The sequence below is a fragment of the Equus caballus genome, chromosome 1 (genome assembly GCF_041296265.1).
Source record: "Equus caballus isolate H_3958 breed thoroughbred chromosome 1, TB-T2T, whole genome shotgun sequence".
NCBI lineage: Eukaryota > Metazoa > Chordata > Mammalia > Perissodactyla > Equidae > Equus > Equus caballus.
Genome location: NC_091684.1, coordinates 173,147,554 through 173,172,887, shown reverse-complemented (window position 1 = coordinate 173,172,887; position 25,334 = coordinate 173,147,554). Strand labels below are relative to the sequence as shown.

General features: G+C 40.2%; 2 gene segments (V, D, J or C); both read right to left on the bottom strand.

The window, feature by feature from the left end:
• Positions 1-21,594, bottom strand: part of LOC100057843 (T cell receptor alpha chain MC.7.G5-like) — a 435,091-nt gene extending 413,497 nt beyond the window's left edge. Inside the window, 2 exon segments of the C gene segment in view lie at positions 20,933-21,236; positions 21,487-21,594. Coding sequence covers positions 20,933-21,236; positions 21,487-21,535 — 353 coding nt within the window.
• LOC138919098 (T cell receptor alpha variable 38-2/delta variable 8-like) lies at positions 14,083-14,768 on the bottom strand. The segment is given in 2 exon segments: positions 14,083-14,390; positions 14,642-14,768. Coding segments are annotated over 2 exon segments (435 nt in total).
• Positions 21,595-25,334: the final 3,740 nt, after the last annotated feature.

Here is a 25,334-nt window from a genome sequence, read left to right as displayed (position 1 = left end):
ATTTTCTCACAGTTCTGGAGGCCAGAAATCCAAGATGAAGGTGTCGGAAGGTTTGTTTTCTACTCCAGCCTCTCCGCTTGGCTTGCCGATGGCCATCTTCTCACTGTGCCCTCACACGGTCCTTCCTCTGTGCTGGGCACCCTGGGTGTGTTTCTGTGTCCTAATCTTTTTTATAACGACACCAGTCGGATTGAATAAAGGCGTCACTTTAACTTGATCACTCTTTTCAAGGCCCTATCTTCAAATGTAGTCACCTCTGAGGTACTGGGCGGTAGGGCTTCAACACATGAATTTTGGGGACACAATTCAGGCCATGACAGTAGGGACATAATTTTTTTTTTTTTTAAGGTGGGAACATAGGAGAGTTGAGACATGGCGCTTGGTATATGTGTAGTATTCGTGTGCTGGGTATGTGGGGAAAGTGGAAGAGGCAGAATTCAGGAATTTTTTCCTTATGATTTGATGCAGATGTGGGAATTATAAAATAAGTTTTTAGAAACTTCAGAAATTTAAATGAAAAGGTTATATATTTCTAAAAATCATTCATTTCATCAAGATCTATTTACAGAAAGTATTAACTGATGATTTTAGAAATTCCTTTCCTAGGTGAGATTATATAACCTTTCTCATTCCTGATGTTTATTTGTGCTTTCTTTTTTTCCTTCTCACTTTTCTCAATCTTGATGTTGGGTATTTGTGTTTTCTCAACAAATTTTCTAGGACTCTTTGCTTCATTTATAAATTTTAATTTTTATTTGGCTTTTAAATTAATTCCTACTTCTATTATTAGACTTTTCCCTTCTTTATTTTGGCTTATTTTGCCTATTATTATTATTTTTTTATTTCCTTGAATTGAATATTTGGCTCTTTTATTTGACTCCTTACTTTATTAATAAATGTACTCATGGCTATGTATTTTCTTTTGAGTATTGCTTTAAATAAATCCATAGATTTTTTTTTTTTTAAGGAAGATTAGCCCTAAGCTAACATCTGCTGCCAATCCTTCTCTTTTAGCTGAGGAAGACTGGCCCTGAGCTAAGATTCATGCCCATCTTCCTCTACTTTATATGTGGGATGCCTACCACAGCGTGGCTTGCCAAGCGGTGACATGACCACACGTGGGATCCGAACTGGTGAACCCCGGGCCGCTGAAACGGAACATATGAATTTAACCGCTGTGCCACCGGGCTGGCCCAAATCCATAGATTTTTATGTTAAGTGCTACCATTAGTGTTAATTTTTAATGACCTATAGTTTTAACTTTTAGTTCTTTCACTCAGAAGTTATTTAGAATATCATAAGTGGTTAATTTCCTTTCAACTCATTTATTGGCTGTCTTTTAATTATTAATTTCTAGCTATTGTTTTATTTTCACAGAATGTGGATTTTATGAATCTTCCCTATTCCTTCTTTGAGTCATAATACATGCTTGTGTTTTGGTAAATGTTTCATAGCTGTGTATATATTTATAGAACAGCGCTCTCTCTCCATATATATAACAAGGTTATTTTTCATCTTTCTTTTTCTCTCTCTGAGAAAGTATATTAAAGGATCTTAAAGTATTGTAAAATTAATATCTTGTCAAATCATTCTTGTATTTCCAACAAATTTTGGTTTATACATTTCTGATGCAATATTGTTTTTGAATAAAATTAGGCTCATTCACTCATCAATCCACCCATTTATGAATTCAACAAATTACTATTGAGAATACCCTGTGCTCCAGATCCCAGGCTGAACTCTTAGGCTATGACAATGAGCAAGGCAGACTCAGTCACTGATGTCGTCGAATGTGCAGCCTATTAGAGAAGGCAACATTAACACTCATTCAATGATTGCCACTGAGTGGAGGATGTTGTGACAGGAGAAGCACAGGGTGCTGTAGTGGGTTTAACAGGTGGTTATACCTGAATCAAGGGGGCTAGGAAAGGCTTCCCTGAAGAAGTAACATTTAAGTTGAAATAGGCACATTTTAGGATCTGAAAGCAGACAATATTAGTCAGGGTTCTAGAAGGAAACTGGTGCACACAAAAATTGCAAAATTTGAGGAGTGTTTACTATGACACTAGTTATAAAACTATAAGCAGGGTGTAGGGCACGTATAAGGGATGACGCTGTACTCTGGGACTAACATCACTCCAGCCTTAAACAGAAGGGTGAGGGGGATTACTGGAACCTAGAGATAGAGAGGCTGTTTGGAGAGGCTGTCTTAGAGAGCTGGCCTTGTGATAGAGGGTCAGTGACAGCCTATGTCAATCCAACAAAGAGGAAGCTGGGGGAATACGTACTCCTTCCCTCTGATGTCTATGGGTGCTTCCCTTGAGCCAAAACCAACTGAAGACCGGAAAGCAAGAGAGCCCAATGATGCAATCCCTACAGGTCAGCCACATGGGGCACAGAGCAGGGTGAAGAAGGACAGACAGAGGACCTGTAAGGGCAAACAGGAGATATTAAGCATGCAGTCTAATACGGTTAAAATGAGAGATGGGAGATAAGGCCAGAGAAGTAAGTCAGAGCAAGGAAGGCTTTGTGAACCTTGGTGATGATTTTAGGTTTTGTCCTATGGGAAATGGGAAGTCATTGATTAATTTTAAGCAACAGAGTGAAATGATCACATTTGCATTTTTAAATGATGACTCTGGCAATAGTGAAGAACATACCTTGGATGGGATGAGGATTTCCCTCATTAGGATGAGGACACTCGAGGAGGAGGACCTGTAGAGTGGTGACATATTGAGCTAAATTTTGCGCATACTGAGGTTGAAGCACCTAGGTGGGGTTGGGCTGAGAAGGGTCTGGGGTAGAGATAAATATTTGTCAGTATAGAATAGTTAAATGGTGTTTGAGGTTTAAGAGTTGATGAGATCACCTAGAATTTGTGTGTAGCATGAAAGCAGAATTAGGAACCCCAGAATTCAAGAAATTGGTAGAAGAGTATAACGTTCAAAGGAAGAAGAAAGTAGGGATGGCTAGGAAAGTAAGAGAAAAACCTGGAGAATTTTGAGAGGAACAAGTCATGTCTTTGAATTATTTAATGACAAGTACATTCCTGGCATGCCCTAGATGAGTCAAGATGGGCTTGTGTATCCAAGATTTTAGGATGAGATTAGTGAGGTCATTTCAAGTAAGAAAGAACCTCATGCTGACATTTGATAGACGTTCTTCATCCCCAGAAGTGACTCTGACCTAGAAATCTGAAATCCTTCTAGGAAGATGTGGACTAGAGTGACTTTCCTTCTTGCAAGATCTCAGCATCTACAGATTCTGTTTTTGTGAAGTTGATGTTCACAGCCAGAATGTGCCATGTGGTTGTGGAGAACGGTACACAATGTGTAGAATTTGACACTCTTACATTCGTTATAAATGAATGACCTATTTTTGTTTGCCTCATGGGTAAATTCAGGCTATTAATAATAATTAGGAATGTTTCAAGACGTTTGGTTCATTAGATTTCCTCTTACTAGCAAATCTTTAAATGTCAGGATATCAAATTAAATAAATAACAGCCATCTATCTTTCTGTACAAACTAAATGTATATGGTACCAGGATTTTATAGTTTAGTTATCAGGGAGTAATTATCTGACTCAGACCCGGAATGGCCAAAATGTGCTAAAAAACAAAATTTTAATACAAATAAGGAGTGAGCCTGTGTCCATGGTTTATTAAAGTTCTTAGTGAAAGAATCATTAATAAAAAGAACTGACTCCATGCGTGCTTACAGGTAAAAGATATAAATGTACTGATAGCAAAATAAAATATTGGTAGAATTGATACAACAATTTGGGGTTAATTTTTCTTCTCAGGCTATGAACTCATAATACCTCTTCCATTTCTGTAGTTTAATCTCCAACACAAAGGAGTGTAAATCATATGAGCCTTTTCTCAGTTATGGATGGCTAGCTAGATATGCTGTGACAACAAAGTTACATTCCCCAAGAGTGTCAGATAAGTGCTTACTAGAAAATGCTCAAGTGATAGAGAAAAAAGATCCAGCAATCATCATTTTTTTCCCCAAGATTGGGACAACTTTCTCTTTTACAGTGTTATTAATGAATGACCATGGCATTTAAAACTGCCTTTCTGAAAATAATGATACATGTGCAAATGACTTTGTGTCATGCAAGAGCTCAATCTGTATTGTTTTCTATCTCATCAGTAGCTATTCTTCCAAGCTAGAAACGTCAAACAGGCTTTAGGAAATTTATCAGGTTTTTTGAAACTTACCACTCTTTTCTTCAAATTTCCTGCTGATTTTCCTCAAACCTCATTACTAAATGAAGACTGGCTGAGACTGAATCAGTAATATTCAGAGCAGTCTAATACAATCTTCTTCAAACTAGGGAACAGATACTTATTTTAAGGGAATCAATTTCCCGATCTTCAAGTTCTCTATGTACCCTTTTCCTAAAAATGATCTGCCTGAGAAGTTGACTGTGGTTTTCATTTCCTATCCTTTCAAATCTGTCCTTTTCCAACTTTACACCAGAAGGAATCTTTCTTTATAGCATCGCTCTGCGGTTTAAAAACCTCTAGTGCATTAAGGAAAAGAGTACTTCTTTTTATTGGTGTCAGGGAAGCCTCCTTTAATCAAAGCATTGTAGATCTGACCCCAGCCACGTTACTGCCCAAGGAGAGGATCATCTGCCCACTACAAGATACGCCAATAGTCAAGGGGCAAGGTGGTAGGAGAGAAAGGGTTTTATTACAGCTTGCTAGTAAGTGGGAAGACGGCCAACTAACCTCTGAAAGAACCATCTCATAGAACAAATACTACAAGTCAGTTATACAGGGGCCTGGTCTCCGGGTGGGGGAGGAAGCTGGTCTCTGGGTGTGCAGACATCTGGTCTTAGTTCCAGATAATCTTTTGTTTTGCTAGACATGCATCAGAGACTGGAGAAATGCCCTATATCCAGATCTTTCAGTTGTCATTGATGATGGCTAGCAGCATAGACTTTCTGTCTGGGGGGGTGGTCATCCCATTCCTAAGGAACTCAAAAGAACAAAGTTATCAACTTATTGCAGGTGAGAGGGGCCACAAAATCTGCAGAGCATGTGTATCTCCTGGAGGATGCATATCCAACTGAGTTAATCAGAGGTCATTCAAAGTTACAGTATGTTTTTTTCCTACAATATGGCTTCCCTTATGTCAACCTTGTGTTGAGCCGGTATCAGTCATTTTATTAAGAAATGCTTTTCCAAAAAACTTTTGACTTTCCATGTTAAAAACCTTTAAAAAATTGTAATATATATTTATTTTCATCAAATGTGCATTATTAATAATTATATTTACAATTCAATCCAGAAAAAAATTCTTCAGAAGTTGAATGGAAATATGATTTTAAGGAAAGAAAGGAACAATATAAAATGTTCAATTGTTAATGAAGTGTTTGTTCATGAATTTTAATTAGATGTTGACGGGTAGCAAATCACTTTGGTATTAAGATTTCATTGAATATATTTAAAAGTTATTATATGAGTTTTATTTGAAAATGTCAATATTTATAATACAGTGTAATTATTACCTTTACAGTATTCAAACATTTAAAGTAGTGATAAAATATTTTAGAAGTCATCTTAAAAATGTGTAAAAGTTTTACAGTTTTCCAAAGTCTGACTGACACTAATCTAATGTACTAGTTAGCCTATCATCATGAATATACTTTGATGACAATGCAGAATTACCATCAATGTTTGTTTATGTTTAATCCTCTAGCTATTCTTTATATTTGTGTCTTCTACAGACTGATTGAAAATAGTCATTGAAATTCATGCAGCTTCATGACTGACTGTTTCCCCTTAAATTTGAATCCAAAGGAAGCAAGACAGAACAAGGGGCTTTTAAATCTGACATCACTCACCTTTCTGAATTTGCATATGTTCTGTGCAAGAAAATATCGAACAGTATAATTCCAAGATACTATAGAGAAGGTTATGTGCCTCAGCCTACCCATTAAGCAGAAAGTGTTTCCTCCTGTTAAAAGATGTTTAAATTTCTATTGCTGTAGTCAATGGAAAGTGCTGATTCCTGGTGTTGCAGAGAGAATGAACCTGCCAGAAGAGTGAGACGAAGAGCTCAAGTTCAAAGAGAGAGAGTGCATTAAAGCTACATGCTGCCGGTTTTGTTAACAACCAAGGCAGGCTGCAAGTGTTAGAAAATCATCTTAGTAGGAAGCAAAATGTCCATGAGGATTAACTAATAAGGTCTGAATACCCAAAGGTTCTACTCTGGCCAAGTTCTTAAGCAAAGACTAAGAGTAATATAGGCACATGTTGTATTGCAATTTGTAATGAGAAATATGTATTTAGTCTTCATTCCTGTTTCTGGCACAGAACACCTAAAACTCTTGGAATTTCCTGTGATGAGCATGGGAAAGGTGCCTTTTGTTAATAAGATGACTTTTGCAACACACCCAAGATGGAGGTTGTTGCTAGAGGAGGGTTGGAGTCTTCAGCCCCACCCCCTGACCTCTGGAGAGGGGAGAAGGGCTGGAGGTTGAGTCAATTGCCAATGACCAATGATTTAATCAATCATGCTTATGTAATAAAGCCTCCATAAAAAACTCCAAAGGACAAGGCTCAGAGAGCTTCCAGGTTGGTGAACATATGTAGATTTGGGACAGTGGTGCGCTGGGAGAGAGCCTGGAAGCTCTACGCCCTTTCCCCATAACTTGCCCTATGTTATCTCTTCCATCTGGCTGTTCTTGAGTTATATCCTTTTATAATAAACCAGTGATCTAGTGAGTAAATAAGTTTCCTGAGTTCTGTGACTGCTCTAGCAAATTAATTAAGCCCAAGGAAGAGATCATGGGAACCTCTGATTTGTAGCTGGTCATTCAGAAGTACAGATAACAACCCAGATTTGCCACTGGCATCTGAAATGTGGGGGATACAGTCTTGTAGGACTGAGCCCTTAACCTGTAGGATTTGATGCCAGGCAGATAGTGTCAGAACTGAGTGGGTTTGCAGGACGCCCAGTTGATGTCCAGAGAATTATGATGTGGGAACCCTCCATACATTGGAAATCGGGATTAGGAACATCCATCCATTATCCATTCACATAAGAAGGATTGAATATTCCAGACCACAGAGTGGTTAGAAAAATAATTTGAAGTAGGGATAAGGATAAGAATAGCTCATACCTGCTTATCTACCATACTTGTATTTTATGAATACCTCTGGATGTCAAAATTTTAAAAATCCTTTTTTCTTGTTTCTCCCTTAGCCTGCGTCAGCTGTCTTACCTAGGTTAGAATGATATGAAAAGCTTTTAGCCCAATATTTAATAACCTATTTGGTGCCTGGTACAGATGTCAGAACAGATGCAGGTTGGGAGGAGAGAATCATAGTGTTAGAACAGAATCCTGGTGGGGATCCCCTACTATGCCAAGCATTTAATCTTTAGTTTGTTGATGAAAATAATCCATAACCAATCTATAAATGAAAATTTGGGAGAGTTTATACTGAGCCAAAATGTGAGGACCGTGGCTCAGGGCCTTTCTTCCCAAAGGAAGAAAGGGCACTGAAGAAGTGGGGTGCACAGAGTGGTTATATACCCCCAAACAGGATGTTTCACCTATGATTGAATTGTCCCTTTTACAGTAGTCGCGAGACTGCTCTGTCGGCACAGCGATTGATGGACACAGCAGGGAGGTCTGCTGTCTCAGTGGACACAGCAGGGTGGCAGGTCTGTTGTCTCGAGCTCAGTGGTCACAGGTGAGCACAGCAATCAGTTCCTAGCCTAAGGAAAGATACTTATCCCTAAGGAAATGCCAATGTCGGGGGAAGTTGCACCTTTATCTTAAGGCCATTTGTTCTTGCCATAGTAAATGTTTAAAGCAGATATACAATGCATGCTCAATGGCCATGTCAGGCCCTTTTGGAAAAAACAAAGTCAGGCCGAATTAGGTTTACACCAAATGGCTTCCTCATATACTCCAATATATCCTATTGCTTGCCATTACTATTTGTCAGAATCTTACACTGAGATAATCAGGATGAAGATTAATTTATAGCCATTGAGCATGTCTCTGGAAGAGAATTCCTGGGAAATTCAGGGCTAGATCTAATAGGATGGGAGGGAGTGGGGAATTGCCAAGAGATCACCTCTCTGAGAGGATCAGAAATACAAATATAAATGTAAATAAACTACGTATAGTATAAATATAAGCAGTATTTCTTGGGGGACCTTTACATGAGTTTAGTTTTTTCTTTTAAATTTCAAGAATATGCTGAATATTGCAATGCCAGTGGGCTCTTTACAACTGACTGACATTTAGTCTACATTTTGGTTATTTCTCTCTTTTTCTATACTGAGGTACTTAACTCTACTTTTCCTGAATTATGTCCAGAATTGTTTTATAGATAATTTGCAGTTCGTTTAATATATATTGGACAGCAAAGCTCCATGATCATCATAGAATCTTAAAAATTCTCATACATTTATGTGTGGCTGTCATAATCTTTCTTACCTTGTGCTTGAACGTTAAGAGTTTATAACACTTTGGTAAATCTTTTCCAGGACATTCTACTTTACACCCTGCAGCTTGTTTTTGCCAGCATTTCATAACTTGTGTAAACGTTTGTCCTCCTCCTTCAGCATTCCTGCTACATTTATTTCTGCCTCAATTCTTCATCTTTGAATTTCTCTGCTGCTCTAACCAACTTTTCTTTTGGTTTTTCTTTCCCTTTGATTGTTTTTTCACTAAGTGCTGATCACATTCTTGTATTTTCTAACCTGTCTTAATTCTTCAATGTGTTTTCAAATCTTTTTGGATACCTCCACAATGAGTAGTTTTAATCAAAATAAAATCTTCGCTTGGCTCTTATTGTCTGCCAGGCTCCTTTTTCCCTACCCTTAGCTTTCTTTGTTTTAAGAGACATCCAAATGAACCAGTCTCATAGAGTGTGAGGATCTGTGTGAGCTGGATAAGCAAAACTTTCATCTGCAACTGAAATGCTCAAAATTATGCCTAAACAGTTTATGTGATTTAGAATGATTCTGTCCTGACTTCTCCGTATTTGCTGCCTTTGAACTTTTTCTGGAGTGTTAGGTTTAGAATATAACACTAGCATTGGCATAGCTTGTGATATATATCAAGCTGACTCTTCTTTTATTCTTCAGTTTCAGTTTATCAAACATACAATTTAACACATCTCTCAGCTAAACTTACCATTAAACATTGCTTACTCATCCTTTTATCTACTGAGAAACACGTTGAAATAATCTTGAATAATTGTTTACGCTGAATTTCTGGTCAACAGAACTTGTACCTCTTTGTGAAGCAATTGTACTCATTGCTTTTTGCTTGCTCTGTTCAGATGTAAATTTTGGTAATTAAAAAAATTACTTTATAGGAATTAATATGTGGATTTATCACTCCTTTTCTGATGACAAGAGGAGTTTGTAAGCTAATTAATAGTATAGGGGTCATCTGTTATTTTGCCTATGTATTATTCATTCTTCTTCTAATAGTATCTTGCCTTTGCCTTGGGGAACCACCTCTTTCCATTTCCCAGATCAGAACAAGTCAGTCTAGGCAAAGTCAGCCCCAGGATGGTTTTTGGAATCATCAGGAAAGAAACCTGCTCCTTTTGCTTGAGTTGTTAAGTTGGCAGGTATGATAGTCAGAATAAGGGTTCCCCAATGATGTCCACATCCTAACTCCTAGAACCTGTGGACATGTCATCTTACGGGGCCAAAGGGATCTTGCAGATGTGCTTAAGCTGAGGATATTGAGATTATTCTGAAATGTCTGGTTGAGGCCAATGTAATCACAAAGGCCTTTGTAAGAGGAAAGTGGGATGGTCAAGAGAGTCAGAGAAGGAGATGTGACAATGGTATCAGAGGTCAGAGCTGGTTTTGAAGATGGAAGAGGGCCATGAGCCAAGGAGTGCAGCAGCCTTCAGAAGTTAGAAAAGGCTCAGGGTTTCAGCTGGACTCCCCTGGAGACTCCAGAAGGAATGCAGCCCTGCCAACACCTTGATTAGTTCAGTGAGACTTCTGACCTCCAGAAGATAGTAAATCTGTATTGTTTAAACTGCTAAATTTGTGGTTGTGTTATAGCAGCAAGAGGAAAGTAATACAGCAGGAGATAAGTCTGATCCTCCTGGTGGCTGTGTTTGCCATCACTTTGGCCACAGCCTGATTCAGAATAAAGCCAAAATGGAGTAAAGCACAGCCAAGTGAGAGATGTATTACTGGTGACATTATTCGAACACCTGGATCCAGCCCTTCCTGAAAGGATAGTTAACCTGGATTTTTCACTTTTTTCCGCCAACAGTTTTTTTGTTTTTTCCTTCAGTTACTTTCATCTGGGCTCTTTCTTACTTGCATATAGATTTATGTACATGTATTTGTTTGTAATGCCTCAATTTTACTTATAATAGCCTCAGTTTGGTAGCCAAGCTCACCTTATCATGCACACCTGCAAAAGTTACTGATTGAGTAAACTAAGGTATATTCCAAAGATGTAAAATTTTATAGCCAAGGAACTCATGCTATGGAAAATCTGTTTATTTATGTGGGAAAATATTCAGAGTATATTAGTTTTTCACTGAAGGGAAAAAAGTGCAAAGGAGCATTCACAGCAACACCCAGCCGTATGAAAAAAAAGTTACAAAAAATGATTTTTTTATAATAATTTGGAAAAGTTAGAAATTCCTTTTAAACCTTTGCATTCTTCATTGAGCTGCACAATGTGACACTTGGAACATTTATTAACACTTCTACCAAAACTTTTTTTTGAGGAAGGTTAGCCCTGAGCTAACATCTGTGCCCATCTTCCTCTACTTTATATGTGGGACGCCTGCCACAGCATGGCTTGATAAGTAGTGCATAGGTCTGCACCTGGGATCTGAACCAGTGAACCCTGGGCCGGCAATGCGGAGTGTGCAAACTTAACTGCTGCGCCACTGGGCTGGTCCCCAAAGACTGTATTTTAAATTTAAAATTCTATTGAAAAATACATTTCAGGAGTTGAAATTCTTGAAAATTTACAAGCCAAATAATTATAAACTAACACTAAAAAGGCACAAATTTCCTGTGTAAAAACACAATAATGGCAATATGATTAATTTTACTTTAACTTCTCTAACAAAGATGAAATCCGGCAGTATGCAGTTACTATCCTAGAAAAAGTGAAAACAGACTACAAGTGTATGCATGGTTCAGCACTATTTTCATGCATTTCCTTCATTCTTGTAATCTATGTGTCTATCAAATTAATGAGACTGAGAGACTAACATTTTGTGACACTTTGGGGAGGCAAAGGGTCATTGATTAATGAGCCATGCATACAATGTGCGATTCTAGGCAAGTTCACCTGTTTGAGCTTTAATTTCCTCATATAAAATTGGGATATATTAGTATCTACAGCATAGTTTTGTTGAAGCTACTAAATGAAATAATACATACTATGCACATATCAGAATGTGGGGCACATATTCATATTCAGTAAGAGTTAGCTACCACAAATATTATTATTATTAATATAATATTGTCATTAATATTAATTTTCTAAGCACCTTATAGTCTCTGTTTCCTCTGAGTTAGCCCAGAATCTATGGTTGACACAGCTGTAGAGAGATGGCAAAATAAAAAAGTTATCAATTTTTATTTTATCACATTTAATGAGGAAAATGCCATTAATTAATTAACTTCATTCAAAAAAGCTTTAAAAAATTATATCTGTGAATTATGGAATGTTGAAGGCACTTTTCCTATTGAAATGAATAAAATTCAGCCCCTGGCAACTAAAGCTTGCATTTTAATGGAGATACAGTAAAAAATACTTATAAGTTCCAGAAAATGTTAGGTTTGCTACATAAGAAATATGCTTAGAGTTTCAGTTAGGGCCATAAAGAGGAAGCAGTTGGTTGTTCCTGGGCAAGGGTGTTAGGACAAGGATTCAGAGAAGAGGGGAAGTTGACAACATCTTGAACAATAGTGAAGTGGTTGAACAGGGATGGGTGTTCCATGGTGCGGGAGCTGTGACCATAAAGGCATAGAGACAGGAAACAATTTCATGTGCTGAGATGACGAGAGCATATGGTGGGGCTAACTAATCCATTCAGTAGATAGGTCTTGATCCCTTACCCTCTGAGGCATGGTAGATGCTGGGGATACAGTAGCGGTCTCTGCTCAGCTGGGACTTAAATTCTGAATCATCACAGGTTCTTTCTGTGGGAAACGGGGCTTTACTGAAAGAGGAATAGACATGATCTGATTTTTCTTGTAGGAAGGTCACACGAGGGGCTGTGTGAGGTAGTGTTTGAAGGGAGGCACAATTAAGGACAGAGGGACTAGATAGATGACTATTTACTAATTCAAAGAAGATAAGTTATATGAAGGCACTAGAAGCAAGGATGGAAAGAAGCAGCAAGCTTTGATATGAAACTTCATCACTAGGGCTGAAGTTGTAAGCCTTGGTGACTTGGACTTGAGGGGAAAGAAGAGGGTAAAATGTGAATGGCCCGGGGTTATCTGATTTGCGTGAGAGGTGATACTTTCACTGAGTTTGATGTCGGACCCACTTTTCCAGACCAGCAAGAGCCTGGACTACTGAGCCTGGGCTGGGGCATGGTGTTCTAGGAGCTGAAGGGGTGCGCTTCAAGTGAATGGTGGGAGTGAGTGGGATTTGGGGAACAGGGCTGGTGTAACACATGAAGCTAAAGAGGAGTGCTCGATGGCCCCGAGCTGTTCAAGGGGACTAAGGGGCCCTTAGCTGTGAGGCCCTAAGGCAGGCAGGAGAGGAGCTCTCAGGAAAACTGTGGAGAAGCCACAGGAAATCCAAAATGTCCTCTGTATGTCACCAGCTCTGGTTCTAGTTCTAGTCTGGGTACTGAATCCCTCTTGCCAGTACTGATACTAAAGATGACAGGTATTCCTGCGAGTGCTTATTTTTAGTTATTATTTAGCAGTCTGGCTTTGGCTCCCTTGGCCTCTCCTAGCTCCAGTAACTTCCAGTACTCCTTCTAAACATACCTCTAAGCTCAGCTCTGGAACCCACTCGTTGAACTTAACTATTGCAGCCGTAGAGTGTCTTATCCAACTCTATCACTCACTCAAAGTGGGCAGATGAAATTAAATGTTCCACAAGCGGTCTCAATGGTAAAAACTATGTGTTGGGGGAATTATGAACATAAAAAGAAAGGTTGACACTTGTTTTTCCCAATTTATTATTATTTTTTTCCCTTAGCATAAGCAGGATGGAAGCCTCTCCAGGTCCAGACATCCCCCAACTCTCAGGGATGGGATTCTGGCCACAGCAGCTGCTTGGAGCCACTTTAGATTGGGTTCTTCTAAATGGTTCACCTCCTCCTTGGTTGCCTCATCAGAAGCATTGATAGCATTACCAGAAATCAATCTTTTTTTAGCATTTGCTGATGAGTACTAGCAGCACACGAAATCCTGTTTGACAATTGTTTTTTCTCTTTCCTCATCTTCTTAGGTCAGGCAAATGGTACATTAAAGAAACTTAAGAAGTGCAGGGTGAAATTAGGGTAAAGTCAGGAAGAATGACTGATCAACTGGGAAACAATGAGACAGACATGACGTAGGTTTTTGCACTGTTTTGTAGTTAGAAAGAAATAAGATGTGCACACATAAAAAATCAGATGGTCTATGGTAGAAGGTAGAGGGTGAAGAAATTCTCCAAACCCAGCAACAGCAGATTTTTATTGTGTGCTTGAATCCTGAGTGAGGCTGAGGAGGGGAAAATAAAGAAAAAATAAGATTTATGGGGAGGATAAGAAATTCAATTTGGGATATGTTGGCTTTGATATTACCATGGGACATGCAGATGACTAGTCATTAGAGTAATTCACACCGTAAAAAGCTTAAGGCATGATTCCAGAATATAGTTTCACTTAGAGCTATGAGAGTCACTGGATAGCAGTGACACTTAGAATATCTGACTTGTCCTCTACAACACACAGTGTTGTGAGTTAAATGAAATGGATACATTGAAGGTACTTCACGAACTTGATGATTTTCTATGTTCCTCTTTCCTCAACCACTTCCCCCGCCCTTTGCATAGACACCGAGGCCTGAGGTTTCTGTAAGCCTCTCCCTGTTGCATGTTTCACTGTGCCCTCATGAAAGCACAGAAGTACATCGCAGCATCCTCCAGCTGGGAGTCTGAGATCCTGAGACTGAAGGATTTGTCTGCTTTCTGGAAGTTCACGGAGAAGCGATTATTTGTTGCGTTCTGTTGCTTATAAGCTTCTTGGCGAATAATGAGAATCATCTCCCCGCTGGGAGGCTGTTTGTACCAGAACAAATAATAATCACTGTCACTAGTGTCATACACGCAGTTCAGGGTCGCAGTCTCTGCCTCGTGCACAGACATTTCTGGTTGAGGCTGAGTGACCGTCTGGGCCATGCTGGATCCTGTGTGAAAGAGGAGAGAAAGACTACACTGGGGTATCACACTAGAGAGAGAAAGCAGGTGGACTCACAAGCTGGTTCATGCCCACCCACCTTTCTCCTTCTTGATCCAAGCTTCAGGCAAAGTCCATCAACTTTCTTGCCCCCAATAACAGGGACCAATGAGGAGGTATGATCCCTGCGTTATTGATTTTTCTTCCCCCTTCTCAGTCCTATTGTATACTGGTAAAAGCAAATACATGTGCCTTCCTTACCGAGACAGGTGGAGACCACGAACACCCACAGCAAACCAGGGCAAACCATGCTGGCAGCTCTCCCGCAGGTGAAAAAAAGTCTCTCGTTCTGATCTGAAGCTTGGGTATCAGCTGTACTTGGTGACATCACTGCTTCAGAACAGGAAATCACATGTCATGTGGGCCGTTCATTATGTTTTGCTTAGAAAGTTTATCAATGCCTTTTGTTTTTTGCTTCAGAGAATAAATCTTAGGCTATAGTGCCAAATGAAAAAAGATGTCTGAAGTGTAATTTATTTTGGAATAAAAGTCAAGAGGAGAAGTTGCTTGTAAATTGTTTTTGTGAAGTCGTATCTTGGAGAGGAAAATGGGATGAGTGGGGAAAAGACAGGCAAGGCTAACGTAATGACTTCAATTTTCTGTCAGCTTTCTCTTCCTTCCTTCCTTTCTTCCTTCTTTCCTTTGTTTCTTTCTTTATCATAACGGTCTCTGGGTAGCCATAACACAGGTTTTGGTTATATTATTCTTTGATTAATACTGTATCTTAATCATTTCTTAAAACTCAAAACAATGATAAAGAAAACTGCAACACTCAGACAGTCTAGAGAAAATTGGAACCAGGATTCTGATGTCTAATGGCACTGCCATTTGCTTGATGCCTTTTTTATTAAGAATATCTGGCTTTGGCTGTGTCAAGAAGTTCTAGAACTCTGCAATACCAGTGGTAAATGTGCCTGTAAGGACTTTTGTGCACATCTATTCATGGCTTTGTGAATGAAGAATCAGAACAATTAATACATAATTTACTTGGAAACATCCTGTGTTGCACATCTGGAAGCTTTATATCGCCATCTCATGTTTTCTCATACATGCATTCTTTCAGAGGAGAAAGGTCAGGAATTATAGTCCTCAATTTATAGAAGAGGCAACTGAGCAAAAATGAAAACTCACAATGGAAGGAACCGCTAGTCTCATTTGCATTTCTTTTCTCTTCCTACGGAGTTTGTGTCATCCAGTCTTAGATAAGGCCACCTCGATGGTCCAGCTTTATGTGAACTTTTTTCCCCCTGCATAAAAGAAGGAGAAGAAAAGACTAAATTAAAAGCTGACTTGCTGTATAGGGACCAGTGGCCTTAACTCTCCCAACCTGCTTATTAATTCCATTTGGGAAATGTGGTAAACAGTGGGCATTTTGCCATGGATGTTCTTAACTCCAGAGGACTTCTTAAAGTACAACTTGGTGAGTCTCTGTAGATGGCACAGTTCTTTCTGCCATGCCTACCGTTTTCTGGTCAGAGTCACTGACATTGGTAAAAATGTCGTTACTTTATGATTTTTCCCTTCTCCTCTTCAGTCTTTATAGGAAACTTTAGATGATCAGGCTGTCTTTTCTCTGGCCCTCAGTCTAGCTGAAGCTATGAGTTCACTAACGAGGCTCTCAGGATAAATGTTTTCTGCCTGTTGTTTGCATTCACTGCGCCTGTAGTGCTGGTTGGGGATCTCAAACCAGAAGGTCTATCCTGTTGTTTTAGATCTTTTCTTGATCCTCTGGGCCCAGCCTATCAGAACTTTAGTATCTTATATCCATCATCCATTCAGTCCCTAGCTTCCACAGGTAGGTAATCACAGTGTTGAACTCTGAGGATCAAATGAGATGATGTATATGAAATGTGTATGAAAGAACTTTCAAGTGGGCAAATATGGGGGTGGACAAAAGCTGTCTTTTCATTTCGTTTTTTTTAAAATATATATTTTGCCCAGATGATCATTGTCTTTTGTGTTTTTGTTTGTTTTAAGTAAGGATAGTTTATTGGGTTGGGTTATTTAGGAAGTCCATAGAAGGTGGTGAGCAAAGCCAGATTACAAAATATTAAGCAGAAAAGAAGGGTGAAGAAGGAAAAGGAAAGAGAGGAAAAGGTTAAAAAAGAAAAGTAGTACCCTTTCTGGGCAGTCTGAGAAATTCCACTGTGTACCCCTGGGAATCAACAGCATCTGGCAACTGCTGTCACAGGATTTATCATAAGGGTTATCTAGTTAGACTATAAAAGGTAAAAACTAGGAGAAAAATATGTGAACATCTCATGCCTACTCCCATGTTCTCATACGGGAAATTTTATAGAGGCAGAAACAAAGGCACATCAACAATTAATGGCACAAGTTGGAGAAGCTGCTCCAGAGGTCAAGACATTCCCTCTTAGTTGGGTGGATCTTGCCTAGAGAACACTGAGGGTCCCCACTCCTAAACACCTCAGACATCTCGGGTTTAGTGTTCTCATGACTCTCAATTTCTTATCTGAAAATAGAGTGAACAAAAAATTTGTTGAAAGTCTTTTCAACAAAGTTTTATTTTTATTCATTTACAATTTTCTTTTGTCAGAGGAGATGATTACTAACCCCTGAGTGGCGGTCCCAATGCAGGGAGTGGGGCCCAGTGTATTTGGCGCTCTCTGGGGAGCAAGGATTTCCTTTGGCACAGAGGAAGGTGCCTTAGTCTCCTGACTGTGTGGTATTGATGTGCAGGGAGTGGAGGAGCTGGGACTAACACCGAAGGAGGCTGCTAATCCACTCTTGTGCTCCAAAGCCCTAAAAAACCAGAACAGAAACAAAGACACCAGATTCATTATAGATCCTTTCCATCCTGTATCCATGGATCTGAAACACTGTTCAAATAATTACAGCAGCTAATAAAATTGTTTCCTTCTTGGATGGTCAGTTAAGAAGAACTTTCTTCATCTGATGGTTACTTTTCTTAAAAGATAATATTAAAGGATGGATTTTAAAAATTCATTTCTGGGGCTGGCCCGGTGGTGTAGTGGTTAACTTCTTACACTCCACTTCAGCAGCCCAGGGGTTGCAGGTTCGGATCCCAGGTGTGAACCTGGCACCACTCATCAAGTCACACTGTGGCAGAAGCCCACATAAAATAGAGGAAGACTGGCACAGATGTTAGCCCAGCAACAATCTTCCTCAAGCAAAAGGAGGAAGATTGGCAACAGATGTTAGCTCGGGCCCAGTCTTCCTCATATACACACACACACTCACACACACTCACACACACACAAAAGAATTCATTTGTTCTTCGAGTACCTTCTATAAAAGATAGAGACTAGATCTCAGAACCTTCTGGGTCCTTTGGGTTCCTGATGACATAAATTCTCCCAGCTCACATCCTGACTGAAGCCATCAGATCATAAATCTGACTCCTAGAAGCTACTCCATGGTTTGGCCTTCCCAGGCCCATGGAGGATTCGATTCTGTAATGTGGAAATCTGACCTAGACTCTTTATATAAAGGATCGTTTGTTTCAGGTTTTTCGTATGTATTAGGAACATAGCAGGTTTTTGACCATGAGACGGGCTTTTCAAATGACTGTTGTCAATGGATGCATGCAGTGCCCTCTTCAGGTCAAACAAATAATTACTGAGGTAATTCCTAGGATTTGCTCCTCTACACAGAAATAACTTGGTTTAGTAAAGAGATCTTTTCTGGAAGTAATCTGTTTATATGAGTTTCAGGTTTCTATTTACACTCAATGAAGAGAACTTGATATTTAAAATATACCCATTCTTCCCTTTATTATTGCTTTAAAAAATCCTACCTTTTATCATGTCTTACCTTCTCAAAGAAACTTTCTGTGACTATGTTAAAACATACCAAATTTTCCCCTTAATATTCTTTCATGAACACTCGATGATTATAAGATAAATTTTAAGCATAATCTTCAGGCTTTATCAAGTACTTATTACGTGCCTGAGCCTGTGCCAAGAGCACCGAGGAATGCTGAAGTATGCAGAGCAGAGTTCTGTCCTCATAGAGACTGTAAAGTTCAGTACCTTGACACAACAGCAAATAATTTAAAAAGGTAAGTCACTAAGAGTCAAATTGCTTTGTTCAGGTTCAGGTCTGTATGACATTAGAAGAGACGGAATTCAAGGATTCTCTGTTAGAGATGAACCGTGAGTTGTACTCAAAAGACTAATAAGATTTGACCAGCCTGAAATATACACAAAAGCTAAATTGGGGGAATGGAACAACCCAAAAAGAAATTCAAGAGCTTGAAGTGCCTGTGCACCAGGAAGGAGAACAGACTGACTGGAATAGAGGTATATTTTGGGAAGAAGTAGGAATGAGGTTTAAATAGTACAGGGTGAGCAGATTCACGGATAGGGATAATGATAAAAGAGTTCAGATTTGGAAAGCAAAGTTTTTGTGCAGTGAAAAGACGTGATCCCACATCTGCAGAGACTGGAATTTCATAAACGTGATCTGTTTCACCGTCTTTTGAAAAAATAAAGTGACATCTTCTATTTTTCCAATTAGTCACTAAAGCAACCACCTGCTCTTATTAGCAATCAGCCCAGTACAGTTTACCTTGAACTCTCTTCTGTTCTTTATTAAATTTTTAAAGAAACTCTGCTTTAATTTTGTTATAATAGAGCCTGAAGCAAGGACTCAGGGGAAGGTGGTTTATTTAGGAAGGGACCTTAGGAAGTAGGAGTGAGACAGTAGGTAGTATGAGATTGGGGCTTCATTCTGCCAGGATCTTCTGAGAAGCATTACGGGATGCCGTTCAGGATTGTCTGCTGGAAGGCATGAACTAGTGCATTCATCAGTCCTCTTTTCTCACTGGTTGGTGCTTGCCAGCAGGGGTGGTAATCCCCTTATACTTTCAGGCTGTGCTTGCCCATGGGCTGAGTGACCTCCTGAGGAGTCAGAGGAGGCCCTGGGGTAAGAAGTGAAAAATACACAGTGGGTGTTTAATGTGGATGTTATCAGCTTGAGATAAGTCCAAGAGTCCACAGAATTGTCCACCATAGCTATTGATAAAATCAGAGCTAGGCATTGGACGTGATCACGAGGCACCTGAGATATTTGTTACAGGGCTCTCTTTGGACAACTCAGATGCATGCTTGCCCTATATTATTTTCACTGTGTCACTAAGTCTTCAAGTTTGTGGCTGGCTGAAATCTATCTTAAACACTTAATACGGGGGCGAGGGGGGTGCGTTGCATGACATGAGCTTCAGGCTCCACTTCTTTAACCGGTACCAAGACTATAATTGATACTCATCTTCTCCTTCCTCCGCCATACTCTCCAGATTCCTTACCAATGTATAGCACTTTAGCAGACCTACGTTGCTTGCCTGATGGGATGACCTAGACCTTCATTACTGAGGGGTCTCAGTGACATTGTCCTTTTTAGGTCTTGTTTCTGCAACTGCCATCCGCTATTTTTACTGGGCATGGAGATACCCAATGTGAAACACTTAAATTCCAGATATATTCCTCCTTGCCCTCACTGTATAATAACAACCTGGTGCTTCATGATAATCAGGGTCAATTACCTCTCCAAGTCTACTTACTCCTCTCTTTGCCTACTGGACAATTGGCACAAGGAGTTCAAAATGACCTAGGTGTCAGTCATAGCTGCAGTAAGGAACCCTTACTGAATCCTCCAGTGGAAGCATTCTTCTCTGGGAACTAGGGCCTCTAATCCAACAGAGCCTAGGGTTGTGGGAAAGGGAAACACAAATTGTGAAAATAAGTTACAGGGAGTGATAGGAGAGGTCTATTCTATTTCCATTTCTTGGTTTCTAACCTTGTGTATTTTAGCTAGGGTGCCACAGCACCATATATCAGCTATTGGTTTCACAAACAGTATTACTTCCCGGAGTTTATCATCCCAATTACTAAGGGTGTTGCTCCTGAGCTGGCTTCTTAGCTGAGCCTTTAACAGGCCATTCCATCATTCTTGGAAGTCAGCTGACTGAAGTATCAAGAACTAGGTCATCTTTTAGGTCCATGGTAGGACCAGGGGAGCCCCTCCCTAGTTATGCCCCCTTATCACACCTGTTGTGTTCTAATATAGATAACTTGTTCTGAGGAGATTCAGTTTCAGATGTGGATGGACAATTAAAAGAACAAGCACCAATTAACAAAATTGGAAAGGTGACGATTCTTAGCGGTATGAGCTCCCAGGAAAACTATAAAGCTGGACAGAGGAAATGCTAGGAAATCTGACCTGTCACATGTGCCATACAAAGTTATGAGAGTTACACATGACAGTATGTGTGAAGATACTTTGTAAAACTGGAAAGCACTACACACATCATGATTATTACTACTATTTTAAGGGTTACAACTTATAGACATCCATCTCTCTGTATTTCTGATGTTCAATAGGAGAAGCTTTTATTCTGCAGAGAAATCGATGATTTTTCTATGTTCCTCTTACCTCAACCACTTCCCCCAACCTTTGCACAGATGTCAAGGTCTGAGGTTTCTGTAAGCCTCTCCCTGTTGCTTGCTTCACTGTGCCCTCATGAAAGCACAGAAATACACTGCAGCATCCTCCAGCTGGGAGTCTGAGATCCTGAGACTGAAGGATTTGTCTGCTTTCTGGAAGTTCACGGAGAAGCGGTTATTTGTTGCATTCTGTTGCTTATAAGCTTCTTGGCGAATAATGAGAATCATCTCCCCGCTGGGAGGCTGTTTGTACCAGAACAAATAATAATTACTCTCACTAGTGTCATACACGCAGTTCAGGGTCGCAGTCTCTGCCTCGGGCACAGACATTTCTGGTTGAGGCTGAGTGACCGTCTGGGCCATGCTGGATCCTGTGTGAAAGAGGAGAGAAAGACTGCACTGGGGTATCACACTAGAGAGAGAAAGCAGGTGGACTCACAAGCTGGTTCATGCCCACCCACCTTTCTCCTTCTTGATTCAAGCTTCAGGCAGAACATACCAGCTTCTGCCTCCGTGTAGCTGGGCTCTATGAGACAGTGCAATTTCTGTTCTATTAATCTTCTGTCTTGTTTCACAGCCCAGTTAGAAAGCATTACAAATAAAGACCTTCACCTCCCTTACCAAGACAGGTGGAGACCACGACCGCCCACAGCAAGCTAACAAGTGCCATGCTGATAGCTCTCCCCTGCAGGGTGAGAAGTCTCTTGCTCTGGCCTGGGCTCTCCTCTGTGCTCGGTGATGCTTCTGCTTCAGAACAGGAAATGGCTTGACAGGTGGGTGGGTGGCTATGTCTCATTGACGAAAGTTTTCCCAGTACTTTTGGTCTCTCTTTTAGAAAATAGGCCTTTGGTTATAATTTCAAATGAAAGGGAGAAATGTTTTCTGAGTTCTTTTATTCTAGGATGAAAATAAAGAGGAAGTGGAGCTGGGAAATTTATTCTGAGAAGACTTACTCTTGGAGAGAAGAATGGGACCTGGAATGGTGTGCAGCAGTGGCAGGGTTTCATTCATAACAATGGCATAATTTTTTTCTTTTTTTTAAAATAAAAATGACAAAGCAGATGTGATAAATATGAACAAAGTAATTATGGGTGGTAGAATATACCTTTTATATTAACATATTCAATTTTTTATATTTTTATAATTTCTCAAAATAATGAATTTGAAAAAAAGATATATGTTTGTGACTGAAAAGAGCAGTAACTAAACTCAGACAGATCCCTGACAGCAGTAAGTAAACTAAACTAAACTCAGACATAAGTGGGAGCACAACATGTGGCATCTGTGCTTATATTTTCCACAGATACTTTTTTTAAAATAAGACCTAGTTTGTCCAGTATCAAGAAGTTCTGAAATAACTATTGCGGGAGTTCTCATCAGCACTAAATTGCCTCAAACATCTCGTATTAAGAATTGCTCTGGGCCGGCCCCGCAGCCAAGTGATTAAGTTCGCATCCTCTGCTTCAGCAGCCCAGGGTTTTGCCGGTTTGGATCCTGGGAGTGGAAATGGCACCGCTCATCAGGCCATGCTGAGCTGGTGTCCCACACAGCACAACCAGAAGGACCTAAAACTAGAATATACAACTAGGTACTGGGGGGCTTTGGGGAGAAGAAGAGAAAAAGAAGATTGGCAACAGATGTTAGCTCAGGTGCCAATCTTTAAAAAAGAAAAAAAAGGTGCTCTCACCTAGGTGCCCATAAAGGGATGTTTGGATAAAGAAGATGTGGTATGCATACTCAATAGAATTCAACTCACCCATAAAAAACAATGAAATCTGGCCCTTTGTGACAATATGGACAGAACTTGAGGGTATTATGCTAAGCGAAATAAATCAGACGGAGAAAATTAAATACTGTATGATCTCACCCATAAATAGAAGACAAAATCAACAACAAACAATCACACAGAGATAGAGATTGGACTGGTGGTTACCAGAGGAGAATGGAGGAGGGAGGAAGATGAAAGGGGTGGTTAGGCACACGTGTGTGGTGATGGATTGTTACTAGTCTTTGGGTGGTGAACATGATGTTATCTACACAGAAATCGAAATATAATGATGTGCACCTGAAATTTATATAATGTTATAAACCAATGTTACCACAATAAAAAAATAAAGAGTTGTTCTCATCATTCTCATTCCATTTTGAGAAAGTATCGTGAACAAGGAACTTTTAAAAATCCATACTATGATTTATTAGAATTTGGGATTTCCAGAGGGAGTGACAGGTATATTTATGTAGTTTCAGAGTTGCAGTCCCCAAGCTGGGTGTATGAATGGGGCCTGATTACATCCTGGGTGGTGTCTGAGGAGCACAGATTCTCTGTAACACAGAGGTAGGCAGCTGAGTCTCCCCACTCAGAGAGATGTTCATGGAGTGATTAGAATTGGGACCAGCCCTGAATGTGTCTGCTAGAATTCCTTGTGCTCCAAAACCCAGTCTTGGGTTTTCCCAAGTCTTCAGTCTTCTCAGCAATGGAAGAAAGGGCGCTGGACCTTATTCCAGATCATCTCCAACCTTGTGCATGATTTGAATCCTCTATCTTGGTTTTGGATCCCTGACAGTCAGCTCCAATATGAAGATTTATGTGTAAGTAGTTTATTTGCAGAAGATTCTAGGAAGCTGGTAGGAAGTGAATCAGAGAAGGGAAGGAAGACAGTATAGTGTGTTGTCATCAAGCCAGTTACTACCATGGGCAATTGGAACTTAGTCCAGCTGGGTAACTCCATGAGACAGTATAGCCTACACTTTGGAGTTATCCCAAACGAGGCATAAAGGAGCTGTACTAATCCCTAAACTCATTGTCTATCACTGATTTAGGGTTGCTTTGGGGGAATTAACTCTCTGACACATTTGACTTGCCCCACACGCTGGCCACATGTGTTTCCATGGCCAGGAAATAGTCCTCAGAGATGCTGGGCTCTTCAGTGTGCAGAGGTGACTGTCAAGGGGATGTGAGTGGAGCATGAACTTCTCTACAGCTCATCTCTCGAACTGCTGAAATCCACTTGTGCTCTATGTTAGAGCCACTCAGATCACTAGTTCTTTAAAAAAAAAAGATCAGCAGGAAGCCTAGTGGGACAAGTTACAATCACTATTGTAATTGTTGATTATGGTGGTGGTTGATTCCATAACTGTAATTCATATTTATTATCTCCCTCCATCTACCTCCTATATGGTTCATTCTTGATTCTCCTCACCTTTGACTAACACTTCTACTGGTCTAGAATTTATTCTCACTGAGGTAATCTAGACCTTCATCCCTGGGGGTCTAAGCACTTGGTTATTCTGCCCTTGTGAGGCTATAGTTGCTACAATTGCCTGTTTACTGTAATCACTGTCATGAAAGTGCTAAGTCATCCTGGAAAATCCTGAGTTTTAGCCATTTTTCCAGATCCCAATAGGTAGCAACAACTCTGTCTCCTCAAGATAATCAAGAACAACTGCCTTTGCCAGTCTTGTAACTCCTTCCTTGGTCTTCTGGTCTTCAGGCATGAGAATCTCCAAATGACCAGGTGGTATAAGTAACTTTAGGTTTGGTGAAAACCTTTCTGTTTCTCCATTAGAAGTAGCCTCCTCTCCCTTCCCTGCAAAGGGAAACAGGACCTCTAGTCCAGATGAACCTAGAGCTATGAGAACAGGAAGCACACAATATCCAAGTGAGTCACTGAAAGTGGAAGTTTATGGAGAGATAGTCCTACCTCCACCCCTTGGTTCCCAGGTCCATGTATCCTATTCAACTTCTAGGAACACAGCACCATCTTGAAGAATAGTTCTCCAATGTCTCAGAGCACTATCTCTGAGCTGGTGCTTTAGCTAAGCCTTTAAGGGGTCATTCCAATGTTAAATTAGCCTAGCGGTTTGTGGATAATGCCATATGTAGTAGGATCATTATACCCAATGGTCACATGTCCATTGTCACACCTCCTTGCTATAAAGTGAGTGTGTTGATGCAAAGGGGTGTGAAATCCCTTGATGATCATGATGAGCAATCAGACACTCTGAGGTCCAGTTCATGCTGCTTTGTGTGGCACTGTGGAAGGGACAGCAAAATTAGACCCAGAGTATGTATTAACCCCAATAAGAAAAGATTTCTGCCACCTCCAGGGTGGAAGTGGTCCAGTGTAATCAACCTGCCAACAAGCGGCTCGTTGATCTCCTGGAGGCTCAGTGTTGTAGCTACTGCTGACAGGTTGGATATTTGGCAGCAGAAGTAGCTAAATCCAACTTGGTGAGAGAAAACTCATGTTTCTGGGCTCGCGGAGAACCTCTATTCTGTGACCTTGGAGAATCTGTTCACAGGTTTATTGTTCCAGCACCGACATGGACGAGGACAGAGGCTGGTGACATCCTCTGGATGGATCATCTTGTCCACATGGTCACTCAGCGCTTCCTCATAGTGGATGCTTTCAGGTGGGTATTGATGTGAGACACACTGATCTGAACATTTTGTGCCTGCACTCACTGCC